Genomic DNA, 14,651 nt, shown 5'->3' with positions numbered 1-14,651 from the left:
ACATTTAGAAAAATCAGTTTAATTTCTATCTTAAGTTTATTCATGATTGTTTTATACTCATTTGCTTTCATGCCAACAGTAACCTCAGGCTTAAATAGGTCTTCTTACTTCCTCCTCTGTCCTGATACAGTTACTATACTATCTCTCCTTGACTTTTTTTTAATTTTTTTTTAAAGTTACTTTTAGCATCTTCTCATAAGATTGGTTTTCTATTCCCCTGCTTATTATTGCAGCTTTCCTCTGTACAATTTACTATTCTTGAACATGGCAACTACAGGCACTCAGAGCTTTGTACCAAGGCACCAACAATAATTATTTTCCCTCTCTAGTGGAAGCATTTCCATTCTCAGAAAGCCAAGAATCATTTTTCCCTCTTGGCAGCTGCATATTGGCAGCATACAATCGTCATCTTACAACTGTCTAGAGCTCCCAGGTCCTCCTATTTTCTGAGGAGGATTCCTGAGTGTATCACAGAAATGACTATTACTGCTAGCTCACAGCATGACCTTATACTTGGTATTCTAAAATTCCACTCCCATTTGTATAACTCAAGTCTTCAAGGATATCCTATTCTTTATATACACCATGCTAGTTCTCATCTGAATTGACAAGGCATCTCAGCTCTGCATTGTCAGCAAATTTCATTATCACATTCCTATTTTTTCTCCCAAGGTTATCATTGAAAACTCCACATTAAATAGCACAGTAGGGCCAAAGCTCCAGACAAAATCCCCACTACTAACCCCCATCTCCAGAGTTTCTTTCTTAAATCCTTAAAATACTTGTTGTCTTGATATTACCAATTCTCAATACCAAACAGCTTTTTACTTCTCTAATTTATTTGCTAGCTACTCCATAACAGCTACTCACAGATTGTTTCACTGATTCAAGCAGTGGCCACCTGGCAGAAAGACTGAATCTGGAACATTCCCAGATCTCTTTTTTTTCATAGAACAATAAATATTTGCTGAAGATCAAAAAGACAGATGTTGACTTTCATTATCTTGTCTTGCTTCATCCTCATTCTTTGAGGATCAAGAGAATTACACTAAAGCTAATCCAAAATTCCACATCTGTCCTCTGTCTGGCATAATTGCCCGGATGCATTCCAGACAAAAATGATGGTGTCATTTTCCCAACATGAACAGCAATTAATGCATATTGCATTTTCCTGAAGGTCCTCCTGAGTCTCAGGTGTACATCTTTTATCTCCATGTATTTTTATCTTCTGAACTAAGTGGCCTTTAAAATGTATTAAAGAAGACTCACACCGTAAAGTTGTAGTCCAGACCAAGAAGCTCTATTTTTTTCTTATAATTTAAAGGCATTTGCCTTATTTATTGTTCATGTAGAAATGTCCTTTTCTTTCCTGCTTTATTATGAACTAATCTTTTAAGATCATTCCTTTTTTTTTTTTTTTTTTTTTTGTAAATCTGCTATACCTTATATCACCAGAAATTAATGTTGAGAAGTGTTACTAGTAGCCAAAATCTCTACAGTTCATGCAGGACTTGATAGCATCAATCTGCTATCAAGTAATCCTTTTCCTTATGAGGTCTCAGCCAAAAGATTAATTTCTCTTCCTGTTGACTATTGGCATCTTGGCAATTTCTCGCCTGTTAGCATTTACAGACTCTGCATACCTAAAATTGCTATTTTATGTCTGAAAACAGCAATTCTTTCTTATGCAAAATGACATTCATTCAGCAGATGATCTCACATTCTCCACACTGTGTGCACATTCTGTTGCACTGGTTATTCTTTTTGTCTACAGAAGATTCTGATGTTTTTCTCCTCTCATACTATCCTCATTTCTTTACTAGGACACATTCCTTGGACTAATTCTGTTCCTTATTTCTCTATTCTGATGAGAAGTTTTCATTGGTTTTGCCATCCATCTTCTGTTTGGTTCTAAGAAAACCTATTCCTAAAATCTACCTGTTCAGTAGTAGCTGGTCTCTTCTTCTGACATAAGCATCTCCCTTGCCTAGCACCTTTCTTGGTCTAAGTTTTCTTGTTGATGGCTCTATGCAAATCTGTTTGTTTGTTTGTTTTTTTAAAAAAAACTTCTCTTCTCTACTGCAATTTCTCCACATCTCCATAAGAACTTAATGGTCAAGGAATGTCTAGCTCTTAGATTGCCTCTGACAAATGCACTGCACCAAGCAATATTTATACATACACAACTCTCACAACAGTATTCGAAAGACAAAATACGCTCCAAAGCCACTGTATCCAGTTAAGCTTCTTTTCTTGTCTCTCCTTGTACCACCTTTAGTGCTGCAATCCTGCCTCTCGGCCTTCTGGAAGAAAGAATAATATTTAGAGCTTCCCCTGAGTGTTGCCATCTGGTGTTTAGAAACTTTTTAATGGCTGTCCCCTAGATTCATCTATCCTAGCTCAGTCAGCATTTACGGTTAGCAATGACGAAAGGCAGGAAGCCAGGCAGGCAGTACACTCTCTGTGGATGGTCCCCTTAACAAAATAGTTAAATATTCATTCATAGTTTTTTATATAGAAGACTTTAATTTAAAGCCTTTTACAACTACTAGATATTTCCAACTGTCTCTACAACAAAAGAAGAAAAACCATACAAAATAGTCATTTTTTCTTTTAAGATGTACTTTATAGTGGTATAAAGTACATATTTATACTTTAAACCAGTATCCAAAGTCCCTTCCCTGACTCCCAGTGCTACTCATTCTCTCCTCTTTACTGTTCTTTGTATTAGCATCACAAAGAAGGAAGTAATACTGGACAGGAATGAGTGTAAGGCAGAATTATTTTCTTTTGAAGAAACAATTGCTTATCCTGGTTTAATTATTTCCGAAACTATGAAAGATAAAAATCTTTCATTAAATCCTAAAGCTAATAACATTGTGATCATTCATCTCTGTTTGCTAAAACAGACTGATGCAGCTGCAAAGAACAAGGGCTGAATAATTATGTGACTGTTCTCTGATTACATGACCCGAAATATATGCCATACAACTATATGGGAAAGGGGAAAAGACAGTTACAGTCCCTTAAAACTTCCTTCCTACTCCCACGACTAAATCTCTTCCTTTAGTTATTTCCAGTAAATTTACTCCTGTATCTGGTTTTTGAAATTTGCTTTTAAAGGCAAAAGTAGACATCCTTTGAAAATATAAAACATCTATCCAAAAAGTTAAGGCTAAAATGGGCAAAAGTGAAGTAACTAATAAAGTCAAATTTGGCTAATGGAATATACACAGATTTCATCCTGCCAGGAAAAAATGTGTCAGGGTTGCTGGAAGGCTTTTTTATAAAGAGTTTCCAAAATTCCCAAACAAATAATAGAATCCTCTTAGCTCACACAGCCTAATCCGAATCAGGGCAGGTCATGGCACTTTGATAGACAATATTCAAATACATGTAGGAAGAAATCTGTAAGATGATGTTCTGCCTTCTGCAGTAGCCCAGCATCACACTCAAAAGCACTGAACTTCTGGATAAAGTCATGAGAAGTCTTGAAGCTATTTGATACGGGTAATATATTTAGCAAAAAAAAAAAAAAAAAAAAAGAAAGTATGAAAGAAAACCTCTTTTGCATTTCAGACCACAAAGGGGACACTCATGAATGTCAATAAATAAAGTAGGTCTAACATTTTTAAAACTTAACTCCAAAAATGCATAACCACTTAGAGATAGTTAACTCTTTTTAAAATCTCTCTATATGAAGTAGTGTTAGATCTATACTATGCTGATATTATTTCTGTAAAAATCATATTCTAAACTGAGAAAATATGAAGTATTAACTTCTTAAAGCATTCTTTTCAAAGGGTAAATCATTTTTCAATCTGGCTAAAACTACCTCCTGTTCTTGTATTCCTCCCATTTACTTTTGAATGCTGCATTAGTAGTTAAGTCATATGGTTTATTCTCACAGCATAAAACATTTTTCAGAACGGGATCATTATATTTAGAAGACATTCTGACCATTCGTAACATTTCTAAATGCAAAAATAAATTCAGTGTTGGATAGCTTTATACTGACCAAATATTCTAGTCAACACTATTCACTCACTATTGTGGACTGTAAATCTAAGGAATGATTCAAGCTTAACTCCCTTTTGCACGCTGCAAAGCACTGATTTTCCTAAGTTCTTAACGCAAGAAGATGAGGGAGGAAAAAAATAACTCATTTTTTTAAAAAATTGTAGTTTTATCCTTCTATTCCAAAATTGAATTTTGCTCCTCAGTTCTAGGTTTGAAAAAACTCATGAAGAAAAAACACTGAATTGGTTGATGAAATGGTTGATAGACAGCAATTAAGGTTTATATGTGTGTGTTTTTTTTTCTGTAATAAGGTTAGTAAAAGAAAGAAAGAAACAAACAAACAAACAAATCAAGACTGTATTTCTACTCCCCACAGCTATTTTCCTTTACTAACGGTGCTGAGGAGTACCTGAGGAAGTGACATGTCTCTGCCATTCTAGTTAGATAACTGTCATGTTTATTACAGTAATGCCTTGGGACCAATGAAAACAAAAAATCATCATTGTGCAATGTGCTGTACAAACACTAGAACGCAGTCTAGTGTTCATGGTTTCATTTGACAGGATCTGTACTATGTACTTATGTTTCCCACTAAAAGATGCCTCCTGATGATAGTAAAATAAAGTGAATTACACTATAAACATGCATTCTTCCTCGCTTTATTTTTTTTGCTGCTCTTAATTTTAGGTTAAAGAACTTTAAAAATTCCATGATTATTTTGAGGGTGTGGAAGAGTCCCACCAACCCCAAAACCCACTATATTAAAACCTATTGTATTAAAAAAGAAAACTCATAGCCATCAACCTATTATGTGTATGTTCAGCAATACAGCCCAACAAAGTCTGTGACATACTGTGAAATTAGGGAATAACAGCAGGCCATACACTTATCATTCGTATTACAATCATAGTTATCCATAGTTATAATCACAGTTATCTTATGAAAAGTAACTAGACATAGGAGATTAACACAACTGTGATCCTTTTAGTAAGTACCTAAACAGTACGTTTCAAAAGTAGAGAGAAACAGTGGGCCAGGATCCACCTACATACATCATGGGATTGCACAAACACAAGTCTGAGTTTGGTGAGATTTTAGGCAGAGGGGATATAAGAGAGGAGGTCAGCTGGATAGCTTGACTTTATTTGCCTTTTTAAAGATCTAGTAATAATTCTTCCAGCAAAGAATTAATGACAGCAAATAATACTGTTGAAATGAAGAAAAATGAACAGAAAAAGGAAGAGCAAGATTCTACAAAATATTATTTATTTACATCTCCTACGGCTTGAGTCGCTAAGGTTAATCTACTAAATTCTAGCACTATTAATGTTACTATATCAGATGAATTTTATCAGATTTGATTTATATCACATAATTTGAATAATGCACAAGCAAAGCGAAGGTTAGCTCCTGTTAAGTGTCAAACAAAAACATCTGAAGCTAGAAAGTGTGTGCTGGAAAAACTGTGCTGTTATCTATGTGTACAAACTTAAAGAGACTCACTAAAAGTGGCACAGAATGGACTGAACATTTTCCTTCAGCTAACAAAGCATGGACAAACCATTTCCAAATATCGGCATGCTTAATTAAGCCTTCACAAATAGTCTTTTGGGATTTTGGGATATGCATAACCTATGCTCCTTTCATTCTATTTTCCTTGTAGAAAACATTTTGCAGTCCCTACTGAGGAAAACCTCCACTTTTACAGCATTTTGGAAGGAATCAGAATTTGCACAGGTTTCAGTTTCAAGACCTTGCTGTTACCAGTTCACATCTTTAAAACAGGTACATGGCAATGTCTAAGTTATAAAAGTCACATAAGAAGAATTCAAATCTAGAAATAATTCTTGAGCGTGTTATTTACTCTTTCAACTATAATTTGTAGCACAATAGAAGCTGCCTGTAGCTCATATTAACATTATCTGGGCTCATGCTACATATTAGACATGGCCCATGAAACACTTTGACCTCAAGGGAAAGTAATTTCTGATATCGAATGCTCACACAAAGACAGTTCATGGTTGTGAAAAATAGTTCTCTCCAACCTAAATCTCCATTTTCAGTTAGTGAAATGTTATTAAAGACAATATTAATGTCATGGTTCAAAAACTACTGCTTACCTAAGAATATTTCCTTCTCTTTGCCACAATTTTCTATTTATTATTCCCACCCCTGAGGGAAAGTATACAGTTATTAATTAAGCAGTCAAGGAAACTCTACTTGAAAAGAACTGATCACCTAGAATATGGGAAAAAATGTCAAAAGTTATTACAAATAATACGCACTATTTAAACAAGTATTGCAAAAGTCCATATGGATATACCAATGTTCAGTGAAAACTTTAATACATGGGATGACTTATTTAGCCCAAAGTATCAGAAGTTACTCAGAAATGTCAGAAAAGGAGACTTTATAATAAACAGGGAGCTAACTAAACAACACCCAAATAATGGGATATGAAAAATAATTCAGGATGTAACCTTAAATAAAAATCTGATTGCAGATTAGAAGAAGCACAACCAGAAGATACGTAAGAGTATATGAAAATTAAGGTTTTAGTTAAGCCCATGCCATTTACAGAAGGTCGGATAGTAGACAGAGTACTTCTTTCAGATAGTTGACATTATATTATAATTAGCATAGTCATTAACTCAAAATCATATTACTCTAATTCACTATGCTGAAGTAAATCAGATGATCATTCCCTCAACTACTGAAGAATATAAAAGACCATTCACTAGTGGTGGCATTATAATTGAAAATATTATACTTTTACACATTCCATAAAGTATAATTCTCAAGTCTACTTCAACATGCTGACTTTGACTTATGAGATTCTGAATGCAATGGGTCTTATTAATGTTAGTAAAAAAACTCCAAAACAACAACAACAAAATCTTTTCACTTTCCTTGTGTGTGTAGTTCTTTTTTTTTTTCCTTGCTCTTGAAAAACTAGCGTTCAAGATTCTCAGGCCCTTGTTTAGAGGTGTACACTTAAACTGAATACAGGTAAGCCCAGGGGACTTGAAGGGATGCCTACAAGCATCCTGATGGAACTGGCTGATGTCAGTGTGCCAAATTTGATTATCTTTAAATGGTCATGGCAATACGAGGGGTTCTCAAGGACTGGAAAAAAAAGGCAAATGTTTCTCCTATCATCAAGAAGACGAAGAAAGAGGGCAACTACAGGCCAGTCGGCCTTACTTTGATCATTAGGAAGATCATGCAGCAAATAATCCTGGAAATCATTTCCAAACACAAGAAGGGCAAGGTGACAGGAGTAGTCAGCATGGATTTAAATCATGCTTCACCAACATGGTAGCCTTTGACAATGACTAGCTCAATGAGGGTAGAAGTTAAGATAATTTTATCTCTACTTTAGCAAGGCTTTTGACACTGTCTCTCACACAATCCTCATAGAAAAGCTCATGAAGTATAGAGGTAATGGCCACAAACTGAAGCACCAAAAGTTCCACAGGAACTTAAGGAAAAATTTTTTAACAGTGAGGGTGACAGAGCGCTGGAATAGGCTGCCCAGAGAGGTTGTGGAGTCTCCTTCTCTGGAGATCTTCAAAACCCGCCTGGATGCCACCCTGTGCCACATGCTCTAGGTGACCCTGCTGGAGCAGGGGGGTTGGACTAGATGATCTCCAGATGTCCCTTCCAACCTTAAGCATTCTATGATTCTATGATTCTATGATTACAAAATGAATAGTGGGGTGGACTGAAAGATAGCTGAACTGCTGGGCTCAATGGTCTGCAAATAACAACACAAGAACCATCTGGAGGCCAGTCACTAGTACCACAGGTATTGATATTAGGGCCAATACAGTTAATTACTTTCACTAATAATCTGGATGATTGGAGTGAGTGCTCCCTCCACAATACTGCAGATGACAGAAAAGTGGGAGTAGCTGATATCTTGGATGGCTGTGCTGCCATTCTGAGGAATCTTGACAACACTGGAGAAATGGGCCAACAGAAACCTTGTGAAATTCAACAAAGGGAAATGTCAAGTCCTGCAGGTGGGAAGAAATAACCCCCACACAAGTGCAGGCTGGAAGCTGACAAGCTAGAAAGCATCTTTGCAGAATGGATACTGGGCATCTTAGTTGACAACAGGTTGTCCATGATTCAATACTCCGCTCTCATGCCTGTAGCTGTAGCCTCCTGTAGTGCCTTAGGAAGAGCATTTAATCATAGAATGAAAGAATCATTATGGCTGGAAAAGACCTTCAGGATCATCGAGTCCCACCATAAGCCGTTCAACACAATGCCTACTAAACTATGTCCCTAAGTGTCTCATCTGCACATTTCTTGGAACACTGCCAGGAATGGTGACTCTACCACTTCCCTGGGCAGCTTGTTCCAATGCTTCATCACTCTTTCTGTGTAGAAGTTTTTCCTGATATCTAATCAGAATCTCCCTGGTGCAACTTGAGGCCATTTCCTCTTGCTCCATTTTTGGTAGGTATTTTGGAGAAGAGATTGACTCCTGTCTCACTACCACTTCCTTTCAGGTAGTTGTCGAGAGTGATAGGGTCACCCCTGAGCATCCTTTTTTCCAGGCTAAATAATCCCAATAAATGCTGATCTACTTGTGATGACTTATTTAAAAACATTTACACAAATTAAAATTAAATAAATAGATTAGAAAGCAGTAAATCAAACTGTGAAATACTTTTGTGCAGTATTGCTTTAAAGAGAGATATAAAATAAAATGAGACAATCAGCTGTGTTAATTTTTCTTTTAGTATAAAAAGTAACATTAATGGCTGCGTTCCTAGGCATGAAAGTATAAAAAAAAAAAAAAAACTCTTTTCTAACAAAGGCTGAATGCCATAACTCTTGCTATATTGGGTATTCTCTACTTCAAAAATTCAAAGCCTTTAGAAATTTTAAATTGGCCTTATTCTGACCAAGTTCACAAGTGCTTCTCTATGAATACTGAGTATAAGTGAGTGTACACTTGCTTTTAAGAAGGAGCTTTTGATAAGATTGTCTGCCAACTCAGCCCTTAACAGAAAGTGACAAGGAGAAGAGAAAGGAAATTATCTGAATATCCCATTTGGGACTGAGTGCTTATCAGAACTATAAGCTTCTGACTACAGTGAAGAGAGAGGGGAGACTTGGCCTGACATTTATACTGTATTCACTTTACAGACCCAAATATGGCCTACTATATGCCTTCTAAAAATTGGAACCTTCCAAAATGTCAAGAAAAGGAGGAAATGTATGCTTTCACTGACATGATTATATATATATATATATATTATATATATATATACATATTTAGATACACTTTTATATATATTTATATATGACATTCACATGGCAGTTTCAGACATTAAAATGTTAAATTTTGTTAAAAATTTCCCTTTTAAGTACACCATGCATTGGATTGCTTTACTTACTAGTAGCAGTAGCAGGACAATATCAGGATTATCACACGCACAGGCTACATGCATAGATGTCCAAAAATCCTCATCTTGATGATTTACATTTACTCCTCTATCAATTAGAATTTCTGCAGCAAATGCATTATCATAGCGGGCACACTAGAAGAAAGAAGAGAACATCAGAGAATTTATTACGTACATCTTTCCAACCTTTGGTTTTGCTCCAGTTACCATTAAATGGTTGTGTTTGTAAGGACAAAAAGCTGAGGAATCCATAGAAATACCTTTGTGGAGACTACGGGTTCCATGTGCAAGATTCACAGAGTCCCTTATTCTCTGTGAAGCACTGCTATGAAATTTGCTGAAAGCTACAGCAAAGATTTTCTTTCAGTTCAATGCTGTCCTTCCAAATCAGTGCACTGGCACTGAATGAACACACTGTGATTAGAAGAGTCTACATATATGCACACCACACATGCATATGTTCACTCATATATGAACTCCTCCCTTTTATGCAGTCTCTCACATCTCTCTATACTGAGGCTGTACTGATTCCCTTTCAGGTATCTGACAGATAAATACTCTGCAAACTAGTGAGTGTGTGTGTGTATGTGTGTGTGTGCTTATCTTCATTTTGATGACCAGGGTCACTGTTTTGTTTCGAGTGTATCAGTATCACTGTACAACATGGATTAGTTATTCAATGTTCAAATTTTAATAAATGAGAGATAAGAAATTTTCTAAAATAGGTCAACACAAACTCATACCAGTCTCATTTTCCATGTGTTGTTAAGCAGCATAACCATAACGAATTAGGTAAAAAAAAAAAAAAGAACCTTTCCTGAGAGCATGCATACAAAACTAATGACAAATGTCACTGTGACATTTTGTGTAAGAATAATAACTATAATGCTTTTTGTAGTTAGTTACCAGTTTGAAAATAGCCTAGATTTGCAATAGAAGTATAGTTACTGCTGCTCCTTGCCTTTGTGAAGCAATTCAACAATCCCAGTCAAAAGTCCGCTTTGTTGATTTGAGTGGGTTGAGTGCCAGAGCGAGCTGGTATGATATTATTGTGCCTCCTGAATGAGCAGCTTAGATAAGTACTGGATGTTGCTGTTTCTCCTCCCGTGGATTTTAATGAGAGTTCAGTGAGCACCTTTGAAGCTCTCATGGCCTGAGTTTTGAGCTACTATCTACAGAGATAGTGATGTCTGAGATCAACAGAGAGTTCCTATTACAGAGTGTCACATTTTTTAGAAACATATCAAATTCTGGGAGAGTATGGAAATGGAAAAAGTAAAATAAATATATCAAGAACCAGGGTTATCACTGAATTAAATATGAAGGTAAATATATTTTTAATTCATTCTGGAGCAAAAAGGTTTATCCTATACCCAGAAACAACAAACTTCAGCTCCTTCAGTAGCTTGCATAGAATTTTAGACTTAGTAATTAAACTAATATATACAATGGATCCAGGTGAGCTTAAAAAAAAAAAAAAAAAGTCAGATTCTTGTTGTAAAAGTAACTTCGCTTATCTGTTTTCCTGCACCCGGACTATCCTATTTGCATTGTTCCTACACAGGGGTCAAATCCAGGCTTCATTGAAATCAATTAGCATTTTGCCCCTGTCTCTAGCATTTTGCTGTAAATGAATTAAAAATGCTTACAACTAACGCTGACTAAACTGAGGCAGTAGGTTACACGTTGCTTTATATAGCACTTTTGTTACTGCAGGGAGTTTTCCCCCCTTTTGAAGTCTATCTGTAATTGTCAAGTAGCAGGTCCCAATGGAGAGAATGTGTTAGAGTAATGAGGCATAAAGCAGAAGAACAAGAAACCTGAAAAAGACACTGCTCACTAAAATGTGAGTTAAAACGTGCGTATCAGTGGAAGTAGACAAAGGAAGCTAAAATCCCCTGAAGATGAACATTTTTTTTTCCTCTTTTATATTTAAATGTCAATGGGACAGATGGCACATCAGCCACACTACTGCCCCATGTTGTCTTCTAGGGCTTTCAGCTCAGGATAAAATTTGGAATGTTTTAGCTTTGGGAGTCTCAGAGATATAACACCTCATATGGGCTGCATTTTTTAGAGAGCGAATTATTCAACACCTTCTCAAAAGATAAAGATTTTGAGAACAGACAAGAAAACTTAAGCTTCCCAGTTCTGCCTTATTATTGCATCCTTCCTTTATATAGTCCCACATTTCCCAAAGTCTTTGGTAAGCGGCATTGCCACGGAATAAGATGGAGAACAGAGACTCATTACACAGGTTATGTCTTGTATGATTGAACGTGAGCTAAAGTCCAGTAATGTTATAGGATTCTTTTTTGGTCAAACTGCTCTGTTTTGTGTAGTTACTGTGAAAAACTGAACTAAAATGAAACACTCTGGTAGTAGACTTTTGAATTGATCATTTATATCCTTGTAATTGTGAAGACATTTATTTTAGCAAATTATGCAAAAAAACTTGGATCCAAGTATCTTAAGAGTGTTTCAGACTGAATACAGAGGTGCAATAGAGGTGTTACAGAGCAAAGTACAGGATCACAAGGCTTAGGAATTTATGCTATTTTGCAGTATTTTTTCCTTCCTGGCTAATTATTAGTCTTTCTTGCAAAAGCCATTATACATGTCTTCTCTTTCAATCACTGAATATAAACAAACATTTCCTTTTATCTCCCAGTTATTTAATGTAAATTGATGTGCAAATAATTATAAACTAAAAGCACCTAATGTATAAAATATCTGTATGTAGGAAAACAATGTAAGAAATTATACTAACAGTAAGACGTTGCTTCACCATGTTTTTCACATAGGATTATTCTCTCTGTGAAATCAAGCAATGTTATTTCCTTCGTTCTTATTTACTGTGCAGATAATTAACATACAAAGTGTTTTGTTCTACTTTGCTAGTAACTACTCCTACGACATGATCCATCCTTTCATAAGCAATTTAAAAACCACCACTTACTTGACACGCATAGCTGGATGCAATCATAATCACTGCGGACACCGAAGAAAAAATTATTACTAAACCTTCATTTCTGCTAATATGTCCAATCAACTCAGTATCCCACCATATTTATTCACAGCCACTAAAACTAATCTTCAATAACTCTTACCAGATGGAGCAAGGAGCCTCCTGAGGAAATGAGCGTATGAGGGTCGGCACCATCCTTCAATAGCCGTAGCACTGAAATATAAAACAAAAGAGGAACAAGAATTAATGCAGCAATATACCCAATTCTGAGCTGTTAATAGCCTGATTCTTCACCATCTTCATTAACAGATTTAACAATATATGCAAACCTCTGAGACAACATTTGCAAAACTATCAGGTCAGCATTTCCCATCTCATCTATATTAATGGCTAGGCCTGGAAGCATAGCACCTTTGATAATGATGTTAACTACAAACAATATCAAGGCCTTCTCAAGAGGAAAGATGAGGATATTTAGTTCTGTATATAGGGTAAGGGAGGGGAAAACTAGAAGAGAGACTGTGTCTCAAGGTCAGAATTGCTCGGTTAGTTCATGTGGCAGCAAAATCAAAGTCAAAAGGTTTTATTTTATTTTGCAGAATTCCCATGAGACCTATTGACTTTTTCAGTAAATGACTTAGACCAGTGTTCACCATTTATATTGCTCAAAATTAATCTTCATGCCATAGCTAAATGAACCGCACTCAATTCCTCCTCTACATTGCATTGTCACATCACTGACTCAGCATAATTCTTAAAATGGTATTTTCTAGCTGAATTCCACTCCTAGTTACAGATATTAAAGCCCTTTTGAAATGAAAGTAGGCATTTAAATGCAAGCGGAAAACAATCCTGCACATTGGTGCTCCTTCAAGTATGAAAATTCTGTGCTTTCTCCCCTTGGTCTTTACTGCCTTTATAACCTTTTCACCTGGAATTAAATCACTGACGGACTCACGCTATCAGTGTCTTTTCAGGAGCAGGATTGCATAGTGACAATGACAGATATTATCAGGGGAATTCACCCCTGTATTGCACCCTTTTCGTCATTCCCCTGATATAAAGATCCCCTTTAAATGGCTTCTATCTAGGAGAATGCCAATAGTATTCTCTCTGTAGGAAGACAGTTGGTTCTACCTCCTTCCTCATAAGTAAATCCTGGTTTTAATTTCTATTTAAAAACATGGATGGAGTTTTGAAAGGCCTTCACAGAGCTTTGAAGATCTGAATTCCCTGGAAATCTGCACCATTGCAACATCTGTCATATGGGAGGGCCATATATTTGTCTCAAAGCTGTTGCAACTTCTGTGCATCTGTCAGGAGACTAAACTTTGCCCATGCATCTTTCTGTGCTTTTCTTCTTTTAAGAATATGTTTTAACTTCATTTTTTTTCCATTGTACATGGAAACTTCTTACCTCCTTCAAACATGTGGCTGACCTATTTTAAACTGATCGCATTTATTTTCAAATACTGAAAATTTATACAAGCAATATCATCTGAAAATGTTGAATTTTCCACTAGGTTTTCTAGAAAAATTAATCTCAAAAAAAGAAAATTTAGCTAAATGGTAGCATTAAAATGAGAGCAGACCAAAAATTCAGAAAGACTTGACACTATCATTATTAAATGCTTCACACATAGCACATATATATGCATACATATGCATATATATGCATACCACACATATACGCAGTGCTTATACACATCTATTTAATCTTTTTCTCTTTTTTTTAATAAGACTTCGAAAGTCAAGAATCAATCCAAACCACTAAAAAATTATAAAACACACGTTTTGAATAGTTCTATGGCACCTATTTCACCTCACCCAAGGTTTTGCTTCATTTAATTTACATAACTGTAAAAGACTTATGTTCTGTCAAATGCCATTTTGAAAGGTAACTACGATTAGAATGCACGTCTGTCCCCAACATATCCATTAAAAGTAGAAGCGGAACATTAAGTAACATGGAATAAATGAGCTGTAAAACAACTGCCAAGCAAGATAAAAAACACTGAAGGAGAGGGAGAGGGTGGAGAAAGACTCACAAATTTTCATAACCTTGCAGAAAGTGGATGAATGACAAAAACAACAGATTTCTTTCTGCTCTCGGATGCAGAAATCCAATACTGAAGGATGCAATTGTCCTCATCCAGACAGAACCCATTAAAATTAAATGTTCAAAACTCAGTTTCTTCCTTCTCCTACTTTTATTACCTAAAGTGCTGATCATAAATGGA

At 35.8% G+C, this 14,651-nt stretch overlaps 1 protein-coding gene across 1 annotated transcript in view; it reads right to left on the bottom strand.

Moving 5' to 3' along the window:
• MYO16 (myosin XVI) overlaps nucleotides 1-14,651 on the bottom strand; it is a 250,981-nt gene that overhangs the window by 215,112 nt on the left and 21,218 nt on the right. Inside the window, exons 2-3 of the mRNA XM_010216802.2 lie at nucleotides 12,554-12,624; nucleotides 9,435-9,578 (exon numbers count right to left, since the gene is read on the bottom strand). Of these exons, the coding sequence (XP_010215104.2) occupies nucleotides 9,435-9,578; nucleotides 12,554-12,624 (215 nt within the window). The remainder of the gene's footprint in view (nucleotides 1-9,434; nucleotides 9,579-12,553; nucleotides 12,625-14,651) is intronic.

The sequence above is a fragment of the Tinamus guttatus genome, unplaced genomic scaffold (assembly GCF_059628265.1).
Source record: "Tinamus guttatus ecotype Peru unplaced genomic scaffold, ASM5962826v1 Tinamus_guttatus_pri_ptg000047l, whole genome shotgun sequence".
Lineage (NCBI taxonomy): Eukaryota > Metazoa > Chordata > Aves > Tinamiformes > Tinamidae > Tinamus > Tinamus guttatus.
Note: the sequence above shows the minus strand (reverse complement) of the source record. Positions and strands in the feature narration are given on the sequence as shown.